The sequence below is a fragment of the Dysidea avara genome, chromosome 13 (assembly GCF_963678975.1).
Source record: "Dysidea avara chromosome 13, odDysAvar1.4, whole genome shotgun sequence".
NCBI lineage: Eukaryota > Metazoa > Porifera > Demospongiae > Dictyoceratida > Dysideidae > Dysidea > Dysidea avara.
In genome coordinates, this window is record NC_089284.1 from 1,640,826 (window position 1) to 1,656,758 (window position 15,933).

The 15,933-nt window shown below is 40.5% G+C and overlaps 1 protein-coding gene across 1 annotated transcript in view; it reads right to left on the bottom strand.

The window, feature by feature from the left end:
* LOC136243495 (transcription elongation factor SPT6-like) overlaps positions 1-15,933 on the bottom strand; it is a 46,603-nt gene that overhangs the window by 8,114 nt on the left and 22,556 nt on the right. The window contains exons 19-25 of the mRNA XM_066035002.1: positions 7,127-7,267; positions 6,497-6,664; positions 5,299-5,426; positions 2,885-2,984; positions 2,637-2,744; positions 2,431-2,563; positions 1,072-1,235 (exon numbers count right to left, since the gene is read on the bottom strand). Coding sequence (XP_065891074.1) covers positions 1,072-1,235; positions 2,431-2,563; positions 2,637-2,744; positions 2,885-2,984; positions 5,299-5,426; positions 6,497-6,664; positions 7,127-7,267 — 942 coding nt within the window. The remainder of the gene's footprint in view (positions 1-1,071; positions 1,236-2,430; positions 2,564-2,636; positions 2,745-2,884; positions 2,985-5,298; positions 5,427-6,496; positions 6,665-7,126; positions 7,268-15,933) is intronic.

Sequence of the window (15,933 nt, forward strand, 5' to 3'; positions counted from 1 at the left end):
GATATCTCTAGGATATGTCCGTTCATTGTAACCGAATGCAACCAGAACGTACTAGCTGCTGACCCATAATTGAAAATTTTAGGTATGCATATATAATAATATATCCAGTGGCTGTAGTGATATTGGCTTGGGTGATTGATCACCCTGTACAGGCTATAAAGCCTGATAATAGTTACATATTAGCTATAACACGGGGCAATCGGGCTTTGCCTGATATGCATGCCCTCGGGCAGTTGGACATATATATCAGGCAAAGCTCTCATGCCCGTGTTACAACTATTGCATAAAGCACTTTTTGTGGTGCAATAAAGCACTATTTGCTCTAAAGTGTACTTTCTGAAATTTAAAGTACACTTTTCCCTTTGATCTTGCCCATGCAAAGTTCTATATGTGACCGGATTTGCGAAAAGGTACCTTTTCCACACATTTGACATACCAGCAAACAAAATGATGTATCACTTGACTCCTTATACTGATTAACTTGCTTTTAGTATCAATCTGTAGCGAGATCCTGTAGGTACATTCATTGAAATTTTCATGCAATTATATGCCATGATCAAAATGTTATGAGGCTTTAAAGTTCAAAAAATGGGTCAAATTTTGTGTGTGAAAAAGGTACCTTTTCACAAATCCGGTCACATATATTGTAGTAATAAATAGTAGCAAGAGTTCATACTACTATGAACTCTTGATAGTAGGGCTCTGTAATATACCTATTCTCTAAAATGGTTAGAGACCTCTGGAGAGGTTATCTAAAATGAAATCTCCTATCTCCAGTTGAGGGAGTCAACACACAGCACACCTCACTAATGATCACTGATGTGCTAAGTAGCATTGCAGATCTCATAATTGATCACTGATCTGTGAGCTTCCTTTTAAAATCACGAAGATCCTCATGGTAGGTCTCTAACTATTACTTAGTAATACCAAGGTATTATTTAAAAAATATACTGAATAAAGGTTTTTGGCAGGCTAAAAGTTGTCACAGTAGAAAAAGTGTTTTAAAAATGTAAAGGACCATGTGCCCAGGTGTATTACAATTCCCTATTTAAGTTTATATTATTAACTAACCAAACCAATATCATGGAAGTCATCTTGAAGGCAGAATGGACACTGCCAGAAACCGGTCATTTCATTTTTAATAGGTTGTGCTCTGTCCAGTAGTTCTCTGCTTGGTTTACGTCTTACAATAGCCACTACTGAACACGTGATCAGCTTGCCCTCATATAAACTCTCTACATAACAAATACAGCAAGAGACAATAAAAGCAATCATACAACAGATCAGATCTATTATTTTAGAGCAATCACAACTTGATGAATGGGCTGGAAAAATCATTTACTGTGCTACAGGTAGTCTAGCCAATTCACTAACAAATAACATACTTGTTTCAGTACTTTTATCGATGTGCTATGGTCCCTACTCTATTGAAAATTCCAAATTTTTTTGCGTGTTTGTTTGCTAACTTTTTTGTAAATAATCATTATGACTGGTAAACCCAAGCATACCGCATCTGAAATGGCAGTGCGCACCCCAGCTATATCAATTATCGTCTGAAAAGTGAAGTATCCTGTGTTCAACTCGTTACACAGCATTTCGAACCAAGAACTGTTCGAAAAGCACCTCTGCAACCCATGCATAATGAAAGAAAGAAATGGTGCTGTGCACCCCAGTTATATCAATTATCATCTGAATAGTGAAGTATCCATTACGCTTCGTTGTCATCTATGTTCAACCCGTTACACAGCAGTATGAACCAAGAACTGTTCGAAAAGCACCTCTGCAGTCAGAATAGCCACTATGAAAAATATGGATGATTTCCATTACAAAGGGAAGCCATCACGTGCTACCACCAAATCGACACTTTTCGCTGTCAGCAAAGATGAATGGGACACAAAGGAGGACAGTGTTAAGTTCATGAAGAATGCATTGTACGTACTGTGGTATGCCAAAAGGCACCTTTTGGGCAGAAGCAACATCGAACAGTGAAAAAATCGAGCCTGTAGCCTTCGCCGTTATTGAGTTACGCTTGTCTCAGTTAGTTATTTACTTAGACCGTCGCTAGAAAATTACATTAAATAATTTTAAAAAAAAATTCCGTAGCAACTTGTTGAAAGCATTTCGGGTCAATCTGAAGGCTTGATCTAATGAATACTGCCTCATTGTGGTCAGGAAAATTGAGGCTGATTTTGGGTGATGTTATTTTGTGGGCCACGCCTATTCCTTTGTGGTCCCTACTATTATGATACAGAAACACATGTGGTGATATTCCTACAAAATTTGTTGATTAATTTAGCTCCTGTTTAACTTGGAAATACGCACAAAAGTGTGTGTGCATGTGACATTGTGTGCATCCACAAATCCAAATTTAAACTTACATACACTTTATTTTTATACTTCATTACGATTACTGCGTAATGGTTTAATTACCTGGAGTCTCGCCAGTTAGTAGACTAAACTGCTCCTCAAGTTCTATACTTGCAAACGGTGGACGCTTATCTTTGTAGGGATCAAATAGTTCATCCCTTATGTCATAAAGGGTAGCTCGCTTCTTGCCAAGACCCTATGAGGTATATACAGTATGGTGTAAATTGATTTCCAAATGAATGTAAAATATAATTTAAAGGAAAACACACCTGTCGCTCAAGCTCCTCAGCAAATGCATCTAGGTCAAGGTCTCGCAACTTCTCAGGGCTCTCCATAATCTCTTCAATAACACTGTTAGGATTAGTGTCATCTCCAATCTGTGTACATAAAATTAACAATAATAGTGATAAAAAGATGAATGTTGACTGTCCATTTTGTATACTCTTAATCTTATGAGAATACGTACATGCACCGCACAAGCTACATATTGCCTGACAAAAGGTAAATAAAAGTATACCTCATCATACTCAAGAGCATCCACAGCCATTTTCCTAGCCCATTCATAGGTCTCTGGGTGTATCCTGGTACAATCCAGCAAGTCCCTACCAGCACTGTCACTGCATACAACAGAAATTCTGCTGACACAGTGTAGTATTTTACAGAAAAGCACATAGTTATAGCTACTATTACTATGCATTATATGAACTAAAATACACGATAGAAGCTAATGACCTACACTATTACCAGATATAATTGTATTATTACTATATCAGAAGGCTCAGTCAATGGTGTGTGACCTCATTTCCTATTACTACCAGCTGTTAGTAGATACTAATACATGGGCATGCATGCCATACATAGACGACACCTGGTGAATTTCAAGGAGGAGGTAACACAGCACCATGAAAGTGCTGCTGTGCTGGTTCATGATCAACCCAGAGAAGTCACACCTCAGTTATGTCCGAGAAATAGAATTTCTAGAGCTATAAGTGGACTCCCAGAGTGCTCAACTTGAGCTCCCTGGGGAGAAATTTGCGGCAGATTAACAAGGAGGCATTCAAATTCCACTACAAGGAGAGGGTGATAGCCTGTCACTTCTTCCAAAGCAGCTTCTCAGAATATTTTGGTAGCTTCCGTCTTTTATTAGACTCTGTAATTAAGGAGACCCATAGCTATGTAGGGCTAGGAATAGCCAAGTGAGTCAAGATTACTACTCCTCTCTCCACAAGCCAAGGAGGAGCTGAGGTAGTGGCAGATTCATCTAACACAATAGAATGGATGGATCACTACTACCTGGAGAGTCAGTGCCTCAGTGGAAACCAATTCAACCAGATGCCTCCAGTCACCATAGAGTGACAACTGAAGGTTCATGGATTCTACGGGAGTAGAAGATGCACATCAATTCCCACCATGGAGCTGGCAATGAAACCATTCCTCAAGGATGGGAGGCATCTACTGCTTCTGCCTGAGTATTTGGTCTCCAGTTGAAAAACCGTGATACAGTAGCTGGTGAATGAAACAAACCAGGAGCCCACAGCCTCATTAATCTTCTGGAAAACTACAGGGGATAGCAATGAACCTGACCTGTCCCTCCCCACTCTGCTGCTGTATTCAGCATCCTAAGTACTGTTCTCAAGGTAGGGTCCTTAGGGAGCTCTTTTTCCTGTTCTTCCTGCACAATACCACCTTGTGTCCAGCAGAAACACTCCAGAAGTATGAATCCACAACAGCTGATTTGAGACAGACACTACAAGGCCGTTTATGGCCATTGTGAAGCCACATAAGCTGGTTGCTATAGCCCACTGGCTGCAGGAGACATTTAAGATAGCTAGTAATAATTGTATCTATTACTGAATGGCCTGCAAGGATAGATATCCTTGCAGGCCATTCAGTAATGGGAGTAACAACATCCACAGCAGCTGGATTAGGTGTTACTATGAATGATATCATGCAGGTTGGAACTCAAGAGTCAAGGTTCAGTAACTTCTACTACAGCAGTACTGTCTTCAACTTTATCTCTCTGTGAAACCTAGACAATTATTTTGGAATAATGAGCTGTCTGTATTAAGCTTCAAATAATGCCATCGATATGTGCAATGGAGAATTTTCAAATGGGTCAGATCACAAAGTATTTGAGATTATGTGAAGAAGGTGAAGTTGAGCACAATAATGGTCCCACCCACCCTACACTACAGTATCCCAACCATGTATTAGTACCTTCTATGCAGGAAACTAGGTCAAACACCATTGATATCTGAGACTGAGCCTACTGAATATAATCCCAAATAGCATGTTATCACTTTGTGATTGGAGCCAATCAGAAAGTAGAGCACAAAAGTGATTTTATTGGTAGTATTGAAAACGTAAAGTATGTGAGTGTGTGTGCGTAAGGATCTGTGTGTATATGTTGTGAAGCACACATTTAAAATTTGAGCAAATCATAAGATACACACTAGGGCTGAGTAATAGTATCGATAGTGCGATATATCGCGATAGTAAATCACTATCGTTATCGCGATAGTAGGGATATCACTATCGTGATAGCTATGATAAGCTCAGATCTGTATTAAAATGGTATTAACAACCCTTCTGTGCTGTTTAACAGTTGGTACTACCAGCTTTCTTACAAAGGAGTGGCCTGTAAAAGCTATAACAAAAGTCCATATTCATTGGCTGCCGACGCAGTTAATTAACAAATATCCTGTGCATGCAAAATAACTTTCTATATGATTGCAAATCATAGCTATACAACTAAGACTTTGTTAAGAGCAAAGTGTTTCATAAACTATTGGGATAGTATTCACTATCGCGATATTTAAAGAGTAACTATCGTGATAGTAAAATTTTTACTATCGCTCAGCACTAATACGCACCCTTGTCCTTGGAGCTCAAAGAAAAAAGTAGGAAAGATGCATAACATATGCACATTACCTATCATTTAAAGTAGCATTAGTGATCTTAATGAACCCTGCACAGTTCATGAACACTTTGGGGCCAAGGGAACAGACAGTAACCAGTTGAGACCGACTCTCCAAACGAGATGTCTCCTGCTTCAATATCTGTACATGAAGATTATGAAAAATTAATTAAACACTGTGTACTGTATTGCATTCCATTACTATATAACTATGCTATCCCCCAATATCATTAGTAATAGAAGTTGGAACATTTCCCCAGCTATTGCATAACAATGCTTTTAGAACCAGGCACCCAGTTAAGTTTGCTAGTACAACTAAAAACTAATTTTTAAAAATGAAGTACTGTAGTATAGGGTTCCAGCAATAAAAAGTAGTGAATGAAAATCTATGTGGGAAAATCCCTACATTGGTATATGCACCACTTGTTCAATGCAAGTAGGTATAGCCACCATCAATCATATTTTGCTCCATTGCAATTCATCGTAATTACCAATCTTTTGTTGCTAAGAAAGTGTAACTCAAACAAAGTTGATGCTATGCTACTTATAAAAACCAGGCACTCAGTAAACACTATCCCCTCAACTCTTTATAAATTAAACTAACCACACAGCATGCTATAGCTCTTCTTTTTTTGCCTCGCATAGTTTTGTAACTATACAGTACATGCAGTACATTAAAAATAAATGTATTTCACAATTCATTAAATTATTTATATTGCCATGCATCACTAAGGAAAGTGCAACTTGAGCAAACCGCTTAAATCACAAATTACATACAGTTTGTCTATCATGTTTTCATACACAAATTCTCTACAAGAAGCCTTATAGATGGTCTTAATTTTTGTTTACGTACAAAGGGGATACACCCCTTTTAACTCGAGAAATATGTCATTCCTGATAGCTTACAAGGCCTGTTATGTTGATTTTCAGTCGTTATACACCTGTTACAGTATGTAGGCTAGCCGCTTCACCTGGTTTAAGTTACTGGCTACATCCTTCAAGTAAATATGAAAACAGAAAGTTGAACTTGGATAGCATTGAATCTACTGCCAGATGGTTACAAAGATAAAAAGAGCAGACTCGAACTCTGCTCTTTCTATCTTTGTAGCCAGCTGGCATGCACCTGGTTTAAAAAGTTTACACTAGGGCCTAACTATGGTGCTGACTACTGACATTGTGTAGTTAAAATACTCACAACAGCCAATGTCTGACCTTTATAAGCCCAGCGGCCTTCCTGGGCCCTAGCCCAGCCAAGAACTGCACACAGGGTAGCAGGTGAGGATGATCAATGGCCAAGTTGAGGTCCACTCCAACTTCATTAACACGTGTGATGAATTCAGCTTGGAGAGCAACATACAGGTTCTCCTTTGGTACTGCATTCTAAACAATTAGCATTGCTACTATAAATAATGTGTTAATTTTCATTAGGAATTGTCTCTGTTAAGATGTGTGTATATACATGTCTACTGTGTGTAGCGTGTATGTGTGTGTGTGTGTGTGTGTGTGTGTGTAGTGTTGGTGCTTTGTTAAACTATGAAGGGGTAAGTGATCAGTGAATTGGGTCAACAGTGTCAGTACTTGTACGTACCACAACATGAACAATTGGACACAAGGGACAATGGAGTGCTCTAAGCTAAATAGGTCAAAAAACTTGGCCTAACATTGTAGAACAGAGCATCTGATCCACAAAGTAGCTTATCAAACTCCAGTCCACCAACTGTTATGAGTGGTACATAACAGAACACCAATTCTGAGAATGGATAATATGATCATCATGTCACACCCCAGAACATTATAGTAACAATGTTACAGTATACTAGCTACACAAAACAGTATACATACCTGTAAAATGTGCATTTTTAGTGAATAGATCTCTTCTTCTGGGGAGGCAAACAAAGCACAAAACTCCATTAAGGGATCCTGTAGACGTCGGCTAATTGAAATAGCTTCCAATAATAACTCAGGATACTCAGGAAACTCAACCTGTACAAAGCAAAAAATCTCAGATTGAAATACACACTGAGCGACTAAACAAAAACACCAAGATAGTTGGTGGAAACTAGCAATGTGTACACTCTTGAAGTATTCAGTATAGGTGATAGAATAGCACAACAAAGAAACTAAGGCGGAATACGTAGTCAAATGTATTTAGATATCAGAAAGACTTTACTACAAGATGGCTTGCACCAAAGAACATATTTTCTCCATGACTAGCATTGGTATCTACCAGACATGGGGCCAAGTACATTTAAAAGTACTTAAGTAAAGTACAAGTACTTTTGAATTTTCCAAGTACAAGTACAAGTACTCCAGCAGCAATCAAGAGAGTGCTTAAGTAAAGTACAAGTACATGCTGGAAGTACTTAAGTAAAGTACAAGTACATTTTGCTGTAGTAAAATATATGCTGTATTCAGTGTATTGTAGTATGTAAGTGTGCCTAGGGGGGTTGGTTTTTGTCAACTATTCTCTCTCTTAAACTCTTAAAATGCACTGACTTGAACAACAGCATTGGCGACATCGTTAATCGTGGCAACATGATACACAGTAAGGTTGGGGAAGGCAGTAGATGAATCGCAAGAAGTTGTAAACTGCACCTTCATACAATTTTGATATTCTCATTGTACACCCACTGTGTACAAACTATGTACAATGTTTGCAGTACTTACAAGTACTTACAAGTACTTTAAGTACTCAAGTACTTAGCAAAGTACTTGAGTATAAGTACAAGTACATTGGGGAATTTAAGAAAGTATTTAAGTAAAGTACAAGTACTTTCAAAACTGTACTTAAGTGTACTTAAGTATAAGTACTCATGTACTTGGCCCCACGTCTGGTATCTACCCTACATGCAGGACCATTTAACATTTTCACATTAACCACAATAACATGAATCAATTATGCAATAGGAATCAAGCATCAAAAATCAGGTCCTAAAGTAGCATGTAGCATGCATGGTGATATCTTTTTCATGAACCTTATTCCACCATCATGCAAGCCTAATAATCTGAACATGGGGTTAACTAAAGAGCAGAATTGCATGTAAGCTAAACCAATAATTATCAAGACATGTGTAAATTATGTGGTGCTGTCCTATCATGCAGGCACTGTAATAACATGGTCAACAGAGTAATTATCATGTAGGCACTGTAATAACATGGTAAACAAAGAGTATTTAAAGCAGTTGTAGCTATACTGCAAGCAAAGGTTTGAGCAAAACTAACTTAACGCACATGTGCACACTTTCTGGCTAATTGTTTTTATAATTTAGGCAAGCAGTTAATATCACAAAGAATTGGAGTTACAAAGAAAAAGCACTTATTCTAATATATTTCATAAGGCTCAGTCTCATATCAATGGTGTTTGGCTTAATTCTTAATATTACCAGCTGTTAGTAGTCTCCATTTCATGGGCATGTGCTCTACGTGCTGCTCAGCACATGTGCATGGAAAAACCTTATAAATACCCACCACGCTTCACACCTTTGACCTTTTTTTTTAGTTCACCATTGTTGGTAGTTTCATTAAAGTGTCTTTTATAGAGAATAATCTCTTGGCGTTATCTGAAGCTGGCGGCTTATCTAGCAGTTCCAGCAACTACAGCGGCAGATGAAACAGATCCAGGATGCGTTTCGTTCCAGCCAGCCCGTCATCGTCAATTCACCACATGACAGTGATGCTACCCCAAGAAACAGCCATCCCAGCGACGCTTTGAGAACTGTTGGATCATCGTGGGCAGACAAAATGGACCGTTGCGGCCCTCCTGGAGAAGAAGACTCTTCCAGCTCCGCGGATACAACATCCCGTGCCCCGAGGAAAGTGGCAGAAGTCAGTGAGCGCACAGAACAGCATCTGGTGCGTAGTTTTGAGTGCTTAGGGAACGATGACTGTTGTTGTCTGGCCGACTCCTTCGTGCTACCGAATACACCAGAGCTGGACAAGATTATGGCGGGAGTAACGACCAGGCTCTCGCCAGGATCCAAGCACTGAATTCTGATGCCCTGGGCCCTCTGACAGAACTGTTGGAGATGCTGAACAAACATGAGGAAGACATTCCTGACCTGCAGGAACGAGTGGGGTACGCAGTGGAGTCTGCAATCACCCTCCTGGGCAATGCCTTTGCACAGATGTCCGTGTTACGCCACCAGAGAGTGTTCGAAGAGTACAATAAAGAGCTGCTGACATTTTCCCAAGGAAGAGAAGTGGAGTTGTTCAAGGCTGCTCCTGGGTCAAAGTTTCCATGTGATACCACTGAACACCTGGAACAACTGGCGGCACTGCGGAAGGCAAAGGCTTCCAGCAGCAGCAGCAACTTGTCGGTTTTTTGGAAGCCCCCCTCCTACCACTCCAGTTACCACCAATAATACTACGGTCCAAAGCAATGACCACATCCTTACTCCTGGCAGGGTAAAGGAGAGGAGGGGGGCAGATCAAGAAGGTGCCAAAGGGGCCCAAATGACAATAGACAATTGTATTGTTTGTCATCACAATTTAACATCTGTAAATCCGGGTAGTTGGAAAAGGCGGATACGGTCGGACGCGGACATTTTCAAAAAGCACTTTTACATTTATGTAACAGTTATTTTTCATACCTAATGCTGTTTTTACAGCAGTCTTCGCTTCGAGACCCAGGCGTCGATCCTTTCATAGCGCTTATCCATTTATAAGCGCACGTGCGAAGGACTAGACCAGCACTCCACAGCATGCCAAAGACCATAATGGTGTTGTACACATGTTCTAAAGTCTAATACAGAGTTATATAGTTGTAGAGATTAGCTTGTATCCCCCATGCAACCTAGCTTAGCAGGCCAAATCCACAATCTTACGCCTTTTAGTATAAGGCGCAGGCGCGTATACCGAGTGTTGAGGATTTCAAGGACCTGGCCTACGAGATTAAGTTGGGACGTGCTAGATTAATCTCTGTGACTCTGAATTAGATTTCTAGAGCACGTATACAACACTGTAATGGTCTTTAGAGTGCTAGTCTATCCTTCGCACGTGCGCTTATAAATGGATAAGCGCTATGAAAAGATCGACGCCTGGGTCTGGAGGCGAAGACTGCTGTAAACAGAGCATTAGGTATGAAAAATAACTGTTATATAAATGTAAAAGTCCTTTTTGAAAATGTCTGTGTCCATGTCCGCGTCCGACCGTACCCGCCTTTTCCAACTACCCTGTAAATCCTATGTTGCTGAAAAAGCACAAAGCATGGGGGTCAAAAGTCCACCAAAGGTAATGGAGTCTTTGATGGTGACAAAGAGGCTGGCTTCCTTTGTAGACGCCTGGAAGGTGTTGACAGGGGATCTTTGGGTACTGGATACCATAGTAGGCTACCAGATACCCTTCAAGGGGGTGCCAGTGCAGGCTCAGAAACCTCCAGAGGCCAGGTTCTCAAAAGAACAAGAAGCTCTGTTGAGAACAGAGATAGAATCCCTTCAGGGTGCAATCTCACCTCAGGTACACAAGCCAGACGGCTTCTACTCCAGCTTGTTTCTAGTCCCCAAGAAGAATGGTCAGATGAGACCTGTCATCAACCTAAAGGGGCTCAATCAGTGGGTGGAGACGCCTCACTTCAAGATGGAGGGTATCTCAACCTTATGAGATCTCCTGAGAGCTGGGGACCGGATGGTGAAGGTAGATCTGAAAGACACTTACTTCACGATCCCAGTTCATCCTCAACATCAACAGTACCTGAGGTTCACAGTGGACGGCAATAAGCCATTTCATTTTTGGGCCTAAGGTACTAATTGCTGATGATGTAAGCGCTGGAGTACATTCTTCCGTGACAATACTTCAAGCCTCAATAGGCTCAATACATTTTTGACCTTTTTAAAATTCTGTGGTTGTGTAACCATACTGTATATTCCAATAAACAGTGTACTGTTAAATAGACCAAAGCCTGCCCTACACACTGGTGGTGGTCTGGGATTAATCTGTCAAGGCAATCTTGTGTAGTGAAGTGATAAAGTTAATTGGTTTTTTGGGCTAATAATGCTAGTGATATTGTTAAAAGCCATGATTAGTAAGTTTGCTACTACCTAAAGTGTTTATTTTCATTACAAAGAAGAGTCCTTGTACTGGTAAACCTATCTCTTTTCACCAATCACGAATATCAATAGCGCTTTTTGACCACAAAACCATGTCAGCATTATCGCTTCACTACTAAGGATTGCCTTGACATAATAATACCACCACCAGCATGTAGAGCAGGCTTTGGTCTATTTACTAGTACAGTGTTTATTAGGATATATGGTATGGTTACACAACCACAGAATTTTTAAAAAGGGTTAAAATGTATAGGAGCCTATTGAGGTTGTGGTATTTTGGTTGGCATAATGTACTCCAGCAGTCAATTACCAATTCTCATGCCTCCAATTCAGCCTGTCCTGTACCCCATGGACATTTACCAAGGTAATGAAGCCTCTGATGGGTCTCTTGAGGGCATGGGGCATCAGAATAGTGATCTACATAGACGACATGCTGCTACTGTCAGAGTCCAGGGAGACAGCAGTACAACACTTGAAAGTGTTGATATTCCTCCTAGATTCCCTAGGCTTCATAGTCAACAAGGAGAAGTCTATTCTGTGCCCATCCCAGGAGCTGGAGTTCCTAGGGTTGTTAGTGGATTCACAGAGCCTCCAGCTCAAGTTACTCATCGAGAAAATGAAGCAGATCCGCAAGTAGCTTCAATGGAAAGAATCAATGTCAGCACGACAGTTTTCCCAGTTCCTTGGAAAATTGAATGCAGCTTCTCAAGCTATACTGGTAGCTCCTCTGTTCTACAGGAACCTACAAGGATATCTACAGAGAGCACTGCTCCTAGGAGACCAGAGTTATGATCAAGTCCTGGTATTGTCCACAGAAACCCTGACTTGGTGGCAGAACCACCTATCCCAGTGGAATGGGAGGACAGTGATTCGGAGACAACCTCAGACAGTGATTCAGTCGGATGCCTCTCTGCTAGGATGGGGCGCAACGAGGCAAGCACTGGAGGATCATGGAGCCCCCAGGAGTGTCAGTTACATATAAATTGTCTGGAGCTCCTGGCAGCTCAGTTGGCACTGAAGACCTTAGTCAAGTCACAGCAGGGTGCTACTCCAGCTGGACAACTCTACAGCAGTAGCATACATCAACAACCTGGGGAAAACTGTCTCACCATCCCTGACAGCCCTGGCGAAGTCTATGTGGCTGTGGGCTCTAGAGAGAGACATAATGATTGTAGCCCAACACATCCAGGGGGTATCCAACATGATAGTAGACAGCGAGTCCAGGTTGGAAAGGGACAGATCCGACTGGATGCTATCCCACAGCGTATTCTAGAAGATCAACCAACTACTGGGTCCATTGGAAGTGACCTTATTTGCCTCCAGGCTGACTCATGATCACCAGCTGTTACGCTTCTTCAGCTGGAGACCAGATCCACTTGCAGAGGCAGTAGATGCGTTCCAACAGGACTGGAGCGAGGTGAGGGGTTATGCCAATTAGAGATGTACCAATCTACCGATCTAGTATTGGATTGGTATTTATCTTGACAATTTGAGCAAAATCGGCAGAACCAATTTTCTGTTGAAGCCACCGATTCATGATACCGATCTTTCTAATCACCATTTCTTCAAACATACTAGACTTCCTCTATCATTTCTCTGCCCCATTTACAAAATAAGCTAAAGTACATTTCTTTGCCTAGATAGCCCACTAATACTACGAGAAACCATACAATTACATGCGAGTTGGCTGTTTTAATCACTGAAACTTACCCTTGATCTTACCAGAGGTCAGCAATGAATAGTGCTACACCATATAAAAAAACTAAACTATTAGAATCTTTGCTACAACAGCCTACAAAACCATTCCAGCAAGTCTTGGGAGGAGCATGCATTAAAATAATTGTGGGGCTGTCACTGCTGATTGTCTGGGTGGTGTAATTGAGGCCACACCACCATGAGTCCAGCAGTTAACCATGCCGTAATCATCATTCAGCTAACTAGACAGATGCTAAAGCATGTGGGGGCAAGCTTGAACTATGTTTTATTTGATGTTTGATTGGATATAGCTTAAGTTGAGTAAATTTAGCAACATGTTAGTGATCTCATAATTACATTGGTGAAAATAGCTAATGGGTATACAGAAATTAGTGATTTTGTTAATATATCAAATATGCCTAAAATATCAGCTATCAACCGAAGGTAAACCGTGCGTTTTGCGTGCATGCTTAATATGTAGCTATATGAAATTAAGAATGTGCTAATCAAAAGGTTGAAGGTTCGATGCTCAGGCTGGGTTTTGTACTGTTGTTTCCTTGAGCAAGAAACTTTATTTCCATTGCTCACAGCCACTCAGCTGTTAAACTGGGAACATATTGAATGAATGTATCTATGTAATCAGGGCATGGGTGAAAGCAGCTTGATTGGGTGATGCTGTCATCCCTGTAGAAACAAACAGAAACATTAAATTTAATTTAGTTACCTGAAGCTTTTTTATCTGTAGGGCAAGATAAGACTGGAGAGAGAGAAGACTTGGAAATCGGGTACTTAATTATATGCTTATTGATTTAAGTTAACTGCAGGATGTCAAGGTCACTGAAGCAATGCCAGACAAGTAGCTATGTAGCTATATCAACTTGTGATAGTAGAGGATTCGCAACATTCAAAGTGCACTTTTTATTCAGTGTTGGAATTATTGAATACAAATGAAAGAAAACAACCATTAAGCATGCAGTGGTCAATACTTAAATGTAGCTAGTGCATGTTCACTATTTTTGTCACACACGTATGCATCAAGAAAACAATGTTTTTAGCTATGAGTTAGCTACCACGTAAGTGAATGCAGATGATGAGCTCAGTGATATATACTATGTTCCCTCTTCACCTCACTGTTTGTAGGTAGCTAATGCTATGACTCTGCATGTACAGTGGCGTTTGGTCTGGATGCAAATAAAAAATCCATTTTTTGTCAAGCAGTGGCGTACTGCCCTATCAGAAATTCTAGTCTGGCAGCGGTGCCCCTTCGAATATGCAAAGGGCGGGCACCGCCAGACTACGAGTTCACAAATCATCATTTCCTGCAATATCGCACTTACTGATGGTTAATGAAGGATATCGCCAGTCCATGTCTGAAAATCATAATGTGCAATAAGTCTGAGATGCTAAAATAATAAATTTATGAAATAATCACAAATATACAACTTACACAGAGTTCAATAGGGACTGAATCAGGGTCCATGTTGTGTTCGTGAGAAAACAGCTTTGGCAGTAGTGAATCAGCATGACAACGATGACATATCCCTAATTCATTAGAGTTAATTGTAGGGAAACGCTCCTTACACACATCACAGAATACATTGTGTAAGTCAGAAAGAGTTCTGTGAAAATGCTGAATTCTTTGTATTACATTTGGATCATCAATTTTAAGTGTTGAAACGTTCCTAGACTGTGGCTTGGATTGTGGTCTGGAGTGCGGTTGTACTGTTTGGCGATCAGTTTGCTCTTCTCTCATCATGGCGCGTCTGTCTCTTCTTTGTTGCAGTACGGTTTCTCGTTGTTCTGGAGTCATTGTTGCTTGCCTAGTTCTGTCATATTCTCTGCATCTAGCCAATCTATATACATACAGTGGCGATATTATATCAAACATCATTATTGTTTATTAGGCCATACCAAATTAATTGTAAGTTTCACAGATTGTTATTGACCTGGCAGGTCAGAAAAATAACAAAAATTGTACATGCGACCATAAATAATATGCTGTAACTGACTGTTTTATTAGAGTAAATGTGACTGCTCTATTAGAGTATATCGATCTTACGGATGACAGTGCTAAAAATGCAAAGAGGGACTTCCGTCTCCGACTTCCGTTTTCCTCACTTTTATTCTTTAAACTCTTCATCGTTACCAGCTACTATGCCAAGTTTGGCAAAGCACTGATCCACCGCATCCGTGAAACATAAGATTAATTTGTCATGACCTTAATGATAAACCTTGCATCTCTTTCATCTCGGGCTCTTCTTTCTCTATCATGTTCTCTTCTTCTCCTTAATCTCTCATCTCTTTCCATGTGCGTGAGGGTGCTACTGTGCACGTGAGGTAGCTCTGGGACCACTGCCAAGTGTGGGTACTTTCCAATTTGTATAGGGAATTTTTGTGCATGTGACGTATGTACCATTTCAACTACCAACTGTGGGGCCTTTAGGTTTCTTTAGGGAATTTTCGTGCACGCGACGTACGTACCATTTCAACTACCAAGTGTGGGGCTTTCCGGTTTCTTTTGAGAATTTTCGTGCACACGACGTACGTACCAATTCAACTACCAAGTGTGGGGCTTTCCGGTTTCTTTTGAGAATTTTCGTGTACACGACGTACATACCATTTCAACTACCAACTGTGGGGCTTTCCGGTTTCTTTAGGGAATTTTGTGCACGCAACGTACGTACCATGGCCCCTTGACAATACTGGGGCTCGCTCAGGCTCGCCCCAACCATTGACTTAGTCTGAGATTATAAAATGCTATAAGAACTACCTGTACAAGATCAGTCATTATATTAGATAACTGATGTCAGATCGGTACAATATCGTTAGGATCGGTAATAAACTTCCTAGATCGGATCGGTATTGGTAAAGCTCAGAAAAGTTGAATCGGTAAATCTCTAATGCCAATCC